We start from the raw sequence: 9,147 nt of genomic DNA on the forward strand, positions 1-9,147 counted from the left end.
ACAGAAAACCCTCAGAGATGTTTATGCACAGGGCTCTCTCCATATCAGACTAAACATTTTTAAACACCCCATAAAATTAGTTTATGTTGTTATACTTAATATTAATTACTCCCCAATTGTCCCAAATCTCTCTCAATAGTACCCACTTGATTTTCTTCTTGTTTTCTCTCCATAAAGATTGGATTTTCTAGATGTCTTCCCACAGGAAAGACATCCCATCTGCTTGTCCATCCATGTACAGAGACCTGTAGCAGCCACACAACCTGGACACACACCCAGAATGAGTTGTCTGTACAATTTTATTTTCCACCTGCAGTTACATTTACAAACTGTCCCATACAAGTAAAGCAGTTTTCAAAGTGAACTCAACCAGTGCTACAAAAATTATTCTCTTCTCTATACACGGCACCAGCTTCAGAATTTATGCCTATACACAACTGCTGATTATGTTTAACAAAAATTCACTATTTTTTGGCTCCAAGGATCTCCACAAAGGCAACTTGATAAGTTTTATCCCGTTGCAATCATGACATGAAAGTTCTTGTTTTTGTTTTGCTTCCCTCTCCTTTCATCTGAAGCTTTGCATGGCTTTGTTTTGGAATTCTAATGAAGACAAAGCTACCACAAACCAGCAGTTTCAGAAACAGGATAAAAATGCTGAGCAAATCCATCCAGCAACATTTGAAGCAATGTTTCACTTTAGATGTGCCTGCTCATCAGCAGAAATATTGAAATTTTAGCTGGCAATAAGGTTCCAGAAACGCACAAACAAGTGATTTAACATGAAATGAACTTTACAAACAGTCAACTTACAGAGACAAAACAAGATTGGAGTGAGGAGCCAGAGCTGCTCAGGGAAAAGAAATGTTTTGGAAAGCCTGAAGGGAGGAAGAATGAAACTCAAATATTGCTTTAAGAGTAACTTTCAGCTTTAAGCATTTCCAAATGACATCAGAAAAATGTATGTATTTAAAATAAAACGTCAACCTTTCTGGATGCAGCTCCCAGCCACGAGTGAAAGCATTTCCCCAGGAGAGGGCAGGAGTTCTGTACAAAGGAGCTGCCAGCCCCAAACCCTGGCACAGCTGAAATACACAGCAGCTCCTGGAGTGAAGTCAACAGGGCAAAAATTCCCTGTCTCAAACACCTCTTTCTGCCTAAGCCTCTTAGCACCACAGTCCCCCAGACATAACCTTAATTATGTCAGTCAAACCTTTGTATTTGTTAATTCCTTTCAAGAGACAACACTGGAAATCCGTGCTGCCTCTGGAGTTCACCAGCCTGGGATAAGATCAAAACTCCACAACAATCAATAAAATAATGAAGCTTATTTAACCTTTCTGTTGCAGCAATCTCTCTCCCAGTCTATTTTTAAATCCCTCCAAGGCTCACAGCAAGGCAACAGACTGGGAAAATCAACCATGTGGGAGCTCAGAATTGCTGTCTGACCCTCAACTAATTCCAGAATGGCCCAAACCAGCCTAAGAGCAGCATGATTTTTAACATTAAAGAAGCCAGACACAGTAGCTGGAGCTGTCTGCTTTCAGACACTGAACCCTCAGGAGTTCATGGACAGCTCTGAGTAAACTCCAGCGTGGAGAGATTCCAGGCAGGAAGCTTCCAGCACTCTCATGATATGAAGTAACTGAATATTAAAAAGCTGAAGAAGTCCAGCAAGGCAAAGGCACACACACAGTCACCCCAGCTGGGTAACTGGGTTGCATAGATACAGCATGAGCGTGGTTACAATGATCAGAAGCAGCCAGGGAAGAAAATGCAGGAAAAAGTCCATTTCTGGGATGTTTTATTAATCATTTGAAGGAATCATAGGCAGACTACAACTGTCAATATGTGGTTGTTAAACACCTTTCAACTTCTCCTGTTTACAGGAGGAACATTCAAGGTGTTTACATTTATTTTAAATATCACTTTCTCTCTAACAAGTGAAAAGATCCCATTTTAAACTCATGGGTTTAGTTCAGCTGCCAGTGTGAGAGAATCCCACATTTCAGTTTGTTTTGTCTATCTTACTTTCCTTACTTTATTTTTACAGCAACCTTGATTACTTCAGTACATAACATCCTGCTCAACCCTCGTGGGTTATTCAAAATAACGCCTGAAACTGCTCTGAAATGTTTCATCATTTTTGCACATTTTCACTGAAAAAATCCTGCTTGAATAAAACACTGAGTTTTTTCTTTTTCCTTAAACAATTCCCTAACACTGGAAAACCCAAGTGGCCCTGAGCACCAGGCAATCAATTCCAAGCCTGGTGCTCCACACCTTCCCTCATCCCCCACAAAGACAAAAATAAAAATGAGCCCAAAAAAATCAGGAAGATAATTTGAATGTCACTGTTTATCACAACACATCACAAGTGGTCTCAAGTACAAATTTCTACAACCATTTCTTATTTTACACCTGCAACAAGAGTTTGAAGCTACTGAGAGCAGCCAGACTCTCTTACTATGCAGAAATATAAAGGGATTGCTAAAATTAGCTCCTCCATACAACCAGAATATTAAAAACAATGGGATGTTATCTGCAGAGAGCAACAGACCTGGCAAAGAGTCCAAAAATATATTTTATTCCTGCTGTGCTGAAGTGATGCCACCATACAAGTCCCCAGTTATATGAAATCAGATTTTGGTAACTCATTTTTGAACTAAACTGTTAATTTCAGCACATTTATCCTAAATTTTGAAGACTAAAAAACTCAAAGTCCACTTATTTGTTTCAACAAGTGCCTTTTCCAGGAGGTCCACACGGTCCATCCCTGCGTGTTCCAGGAGTTTGGCTCTGTAGGAAAATGATCTACAACAATCATCTGAACTGATACATCAGTCCTCCAACCAGAAACAGTTCTCATAATTTAAAAAAAAATCACTTCATAATTTAAAATATATCTCACTAATACTCTGCTTTGCTTGGAACTAGAATATGCCACCATTAGTAGCTGACTTAGAACATCAACTTGAATTTGTGAAAAAAGCTTGCAAAAAATAGATCAACTTCCAAATGTACAGAAAAGGACATCAGAGGTGATATTTTTGGGTCACTTAATGTATTTTAGAAAGAGTAGCAAGCTGGAGTGGAGTACCCTATATTACAAATATTCAAACACCTAAGCTGGACTGTTTTACACCTCGAGTGTAGTGCAGGGTTAGTTCCAGACAGGGAATTTGGAAGCAGGTCCAAAGAACTGCAGCTCTGTTCACTTAGACTTGATCACGTAGGCGGGCCAGTCTCTGTGACAGCTCATCCTGCACAGTTGGAAAACAAAAAGGGAAAACCAACCATCAGCAACAGGAAAAGCAACTTCTGCCATCTCATGTCCAGCTGATGAGCAATTCTCTCACGGCTTAACAAGACTTGCTTAAGACCTCAAGCACGGATGTGAGGGAAGAGTTTCAGAACACAAAATTAAGCAGAGAAAGAATTTTTTCAAAGAACATGGAATATTTGATAAGACAAGGGGACTGAAATCCTTCCCTGTGAGGGGGGGCAGGCCCTGGCACAGGGTGCCCAGAGAAGCTGTGGCTGCCCCTGGATCCCTGGGAGTGTCCAAAGCCAGGCTGGATGGGGCTTGGAGCAACCTGGGATAGTGGAAGGTGTCCCTGCCCATGGCACTGGATGAGTTTTAAGTCCCTTCCCTTTAACACTGAACAAATGTATTGTTAAGATTACTTTGACAGCAAGACTTTTAACGACACAGTTTCATTGGAGCAGCTGAAACAGAATTTAGCAGTTTAGCATTTTGTTTTGACTGAAGGAAGCATTAATTCTCACATCCCATTTCTCCAGAAAACATTGACCTCACTGGAAATCCAACACTTACCTGCTCTGCTGAGGCCACGCTTGTAGCAACTGAACCTGTCTGTCCTTGAGGTAGTTCCATGTTCAGATCAAGGCTAACAGGAGAAAACAGAGCAAACACCAAGTCAGGCACAGGTGGACCAAGGGGGAAGCACAGTAATTGAAAAGCAGAGGAATAATGAGACAGCACCCCCTGAACACTCCAGAGTTACACATGCTGGTGAGTAATTTTGACTCACTACCAGGACAAGTCAGGTATGTCCAGAGGTAAAAGGAAAATTGTGTTTTTTCTCTGCTTCCAAGAGACAGATTACGAAACAAGGGCACTTGACCTTAGATATAATCAGCAAGGGTTGTGGGAACCAAGATTTATTCTAAAGAAATAGAAACTTCACCTACCCTGCTTCATCTGCCATTTCCTGCAGGAGCATGTCCACTTGGTTCTAAAGGAAAACAAAATGGTTTGTTGCATTTGGAGTTTCTGACAACCTCTGGTTAAATTTTCAGAGAACAAGAATTATTTTAACAAAACTGATTTAAGGGTAAATGCCTTTGGCAGAATAGTTTTGTGCTTAACCACTAGAAGGTATAAACTCAAAAATAAGGAGCAGAGGTGCTCAGCAGTTAAAATGGCATTAACTGAACTCTGGCTTGTAAATAATACTTCCACAGAATTCAACTTATCTGTAGAAAACCCCAAACATATACCTGCGTGTTTCAAGTGCTGTTAATGAACAGTTTAGACACATAATTTAAGATCACCTTGCTAAAATATATTTTATCATTCTTACTTGTGGCGTTGTTAATGTCGTAGTGTTGCTCATTGTGTCTTCCATCTGTTGTGTCTGAACATCCAGTGTCTCAAACTGATGCTCAAATTTGTCCATTAGTGCAGATATCTATGAAAAATATGAATCAAATCACTTATCTTCAGATAACAGTAAAAATACATCTCAACTGGAAAACTCTTGAATGAATTTCCCTTTTTAAAACTTGTCCCTTCAGCTTTTGATGTCAGCTCCAAGAAAATTAAGACCATTTACCTTTTCCAAGTTCATGCTCTTCAAGGTGGCATCCATAGACTTCACGACCCCCGCCATTGACTTTGTAACCTGAAACAAGGGGAAGGAAATTATTACAAGGGAAAAGGAGCAGTTTAGGAACAAATCCTTCCCTGTGAGGGTGGGGAATGGATTTCCCAGAGAAGCTGTGGCTGCTCCTGGATCCCTGGAAGCATCCAAGGTCAGGATGGACAGGGCTTGGAGCAACCTGGGATAGCAGAAGGTGTCCCTGCTCATGGCAGGGGGTGGCACTGGATGGGCTCTAAGGTCCCTTCCAACCCAAATCATTCTGGGATTCTGGTATTTCCTACCCACCTCTCTTATCTCTGTCCACAGAGCTTTGACAGTAACAAATAGGAGGGAACGTCCTATTGCCATCTGAAATGTCATGTTTTAAATAGCTCCTTCCATTCCCAGCTCTAGAAATTAACTCAGCCACTTGAAATACATATTCTGAGGCAAAACTCACTAAAATGGGCTTTATATGGCACTCATTTCTGCAGACTTGAGACCTGTCACTGTTAAGGGATGCATTTGGTGCACAGGTCACAATAAACTCTCAAGGTGAAGAGCAGTAAATCAGTTTACCTTAAACAACTATCTATTGGAATCACAACTACCTCATGACTTAGCTTTGAAGGGGAGAAGTACCTTTGTGAAATAATCCAAAGAGCAGCTGCCAGAGGAACTCCAGCGGCCGATTTACTCCTGGCTACCTCTAAAACCGAAAGTGAAAGCTCCCAGCTCGTCGCAGCTGGGACGAAGCCACTCCAGAGAAGATGAGAGGTCTCCCCCCTGCCCCTGCAGGAGGAGGAGGGCCTCACCTTGCCCATGGTGACGGCAGTCTGCACCCTGGCTGCCACGGCGTCCACGCGGGCGCTCATGCGCAGGAAGTTGATGGCCTGGTTCTTCTGGCGGATGGCGTTCTCCGCGTGGATCCGCGCCACCTCCATGTTCCCCTTCTGGATGGCCTTGGCAAAGAGAGACACAAAAGGAAAAGCCTTTTACCCTTCCTTGCTCCTGTACATAGGATTTCTGTGTAGTCTATTTTGGCTTTGAAAGAAGCATTAATTAATCACTATATCTTTTTCTATTAAAAAAAATAAACAAATCCCTCCCTCCTCCTACAATAGATCACAAACATTTCCAAGATGAGAACTCCTAACTTCTTTCCAAGGAAGGCATGGAAAGAATGCACAGCTTTGCAGTGCGACAGAAACATAATTTCTGTTCCTGAAAACAGTTTCAGTCTCAAGACACAAACACAGGCTCAGGTGGTACAGCTGTATCTCATGGGCAAAAACACACCAAAACAACTCAGTCTCTCTCTTCACTACTTCAAGGACTCAAAAGCTGGTTTGAAGTTTCTCTCCACAAGCCCATTTAATACAAACTGATAAACATGAAGTGGTTTTAACTCTGAGAACAGTCTCTACCAAAGCACACACACAACAATCCTCTAGGGAAGCAAATGCCACGAGCCATCCACGAGGATTTATCCTCATGTTTATTAATAAACACAATATTTATAGTCACATACTTTAAATCACAAACATTGACTACATGATCATTAGCATGCACACCAGGAAAACAACAACACACCAGATGTCTTCATGCCTTAACAGGCAAGCAACAGACCTAAAAATTTGGTTCAGACTTACCTTCTTAATTTTAGCTTTCTCTGCCTTTTCTTCTTTGTCGCATTTTTTGGAGTTTCTGTTGAGCTCCTTTGCAGCAAACTTCAAATTAAACAGGTGTTCTGCAGCGTAAGTTAAGGGACTAAATCTATTTCAGAGTGATAAATCCAGCCACCAAACACCCCCCAACAGGAACTGAGAGTAGTTCTCTGCCAGTTAGTTTTACTCCCACACCAGAAGCCTGCGACTCCCAGTGAAATGATGTGGTTTCCTGACCTGCCTGGAACCTCCCCATCCGAAAAAAAACCCACAAGCCACTGAAGAACACAACAAATGAACTGTGTAACAGCAAACTGGATCAGCTGGGCAAGGTCAGCTACAACCCAGCAGGATCTTGGATTTAAATTATTCTTTCAGCTCCTTTCCAGCCCTGGATCATGTGAGTGATCCCAGGCTCCCCGACAGCTCCATCATCTGACTTTTGGGCAGAGTACTCCAGTCAGGAAGAGAAACTTTAAAAACAAAAGCTCAACTGCTTAAACTGAAAGGTCCAAGTAAGACAAGACTTCAGAGTGTTTTGGAATGACTGCACTAAACTATTACTGAGAATACTGAGAATCTGTGTGCTGTAAAAATAACAATCAAAAACATTCTCTTAAAACGCTGCTGATGAAAGCTTCCAAATAATATCAGTCCTTTGCAAACCATACGTAAGTAAAAAGCTTTGTAGGTTTCTTTCCTGCCACCTGTGGTATCCTAAGAGGAAGATAAAGCAGGTACTAACATGATTAACAACTAAATGGAAGCACAAAGCTAAACATTACAAGTTTGAGATTTCTTCAATATTTCAATCACATAAATTATTCCAGAGCTGTTTTCTGCTTTAAAGTCCAGCCATTCTTCTTACTCTGACAGCAAACTGGGGACATTAGGAATGTCTTTTGTTATCCTACAAACATCACAGGCAGGCTACAAACAGGTAACACACGTGACTTTGCATTTAGGATATCTATCAATGTAGCTACCAGAACCAGAGCAGTTTATTTTGAAATAACTTCCCCAGTTACTCAGCTAGGGAATTCACCTGACATTAAACCAGCTCACCAGCCACCTCCTCAGCTCACCCATCCCTGAGGAGCACATTCCTGCTCCTCCCTTCAAGTGTCTTTCTCAACGTGCCACAAACCAAGCAGAACCCAACTTCCACCTCAGTCTGTGACTCACAGTCAGCTGCTCCAGCAATCCCGTCAGTCCCTACCAGGACAACCGGCAATGCCAGCACTGCCTGCACATTCCAACCACACTGAGACCACTGGAATCCACACTGAGACCTCTGGGCTCTGTAAGAGTTTTCTGCCCCTGTGTGTGAAGATGGTTTTATACAGCAAGAAAGTTTCAGTCAGCCCACACAGGCCCCTATGTGTAAATTCTTTCCAAGAGCAGGAAGCACAGCTGACGTGGTGGCTGTTTGGGGAACAGCCCAGCTGACATCACTCCAGTTTACACACATGTATGCTGCCCCTGCTGCACAACTTGCACTATTTTTAGTAGAAATTGTGTTTTCTGCCTCAGGAACTGGGCTGTCCCTCCATCCTCCTCACTCCCAGCCCAGGCTGCCTCATCAGGCCTTGGGAAGAGACACCGAACTTCCCACCCACTTCCTTGTCCCTTCAGGGCAGTAAACCACAGAAACACGGAATAACTGAGGTTACAAGGGACCTCTGGAGACCACCAGGTCTCCAGGTCCAACCCCCCCGCCCTGGCTGGGTCACCTGGAGCAGGTGACCCAGGAACGTGTCCAGGTGGGTTTGGGATTTCCCCAGAGACTCCACACCCCCATCCATGGCAGCTGTTCCAGGGCTTTGCCCCCTCCACAGAAAGAACATCTTCCTCGTGTTGAGGTGCAACTCCTTGGTTTTTAGTTTATGACCACTGCTTTTCATCGTGGTGCTGGACACCACTGAGCAAAGCCTGGCACCATCCTCTGACACCCCCTGGAGATATCGTTATGGAACATGAGATCCCTTCTCTCTTTTCTCGTCTATAGAAGAGAATTCCGAGGCTGCGCGATCCCAGCCCCTGCGAGTGTCACACCCAGCCCTCCCGCCGCTGCCCCTCGGTCCTCACGACCACCGCCATGAGGGGGGATTCGCCCCCTCGTTCCCCCGCGCCCCGGGGGCTCCTCCCGGCGGGGAGGCCTCGCTGGCCACCGCCACCGCCACCTCCCCCGGCCCGGCCCGCCCGGCGGCTCCCGGCCCGGCCCGCCCGCGGTCCCTCCCGAGGATACTCTCCATGTTGGACATGCTGGCGGCCCCGGGGGGAGCGGCGCGGCTCCGGACCGGGCTGGGGCAGCGCTGGGCCCGGGGCGGCGGCGGCTCCGGCGGCTCCGGGTTCCGGCCCCGTGACGAGCCGGGGCGGGGCCGCGCCTGCGGCTTTGGGCTCGGAGGGACCGGGAGCCTCATCCGGCCCTGCCCTGCTGTGGGCAGGAGCGCAGCCAGAGGTTGGGGTGCTCCAAATCCCGGCCAGCCTGGCTTTAGACACTTCCAGGGATGGGGGAGCTTATCTGAGAAATCTATTCCAGGGCCTCACCACCCTCATAGAGAGGAATTTCCTCCTAATATTCAGTATAAATC

The 9,147-nt window shown here is 44.7% G+C and overlaps 1 protein-coding gene across 1 annotated transcript; it reads right to left on the reverse strand.

Annotated features, from left to right (window-relative positions):
- Positions 1 to 281: 281 nt before the first annotated feature.
- CHMP1B (charged multivesicular body protein 1B) lies at positions 282 to 8,921 on the reverse strand. Its single transcript, XM_041396568.1, has 8 exons — positions 8,802 to 8,921; positions 6,539 to 6,636; positions 5,702 to 5,848; positions 4,860 to 4,928; positions 4,608 to 4,715; positions 4,216 to 4,259; positions 3,839 to 3,911; positions 282 to 3,263 (listed from the first exon to the last, which is right to left on the reverse strand). Exons 1-8 carry the CDS (start codon positions 8,815 to 8,817, stop codon positions 3,219 to 3,221), a joined length of 600 nt encoding a protein of 199 aa, XP_041252502.1. The 5' UTR covers positions 8,818 to 8,921; the 3' UTR covers positions 282 to 3,218.
- Between the last annotated feature and the right edge of the window lie 226 nt (positions 8,922 to 9,147).

Source organism: Onychostruthus taczanowskii, unplaced genomic scaffold, assembly GCF_017590055.1.
Source record: "Onychostruthus taczanowskii isolate IOZ18803 unplaced genomic scaffold, ASM1759005v1 scaffold13, whole genome shotgun sequence".
In the NCBI taxonomy this organism is placed as follows: Eukaryota; Metazoa; Chordata; class Aves; order Passeriformes; family Passeridae; genus Onychostruthus; species Onychostruthus taczanowskii.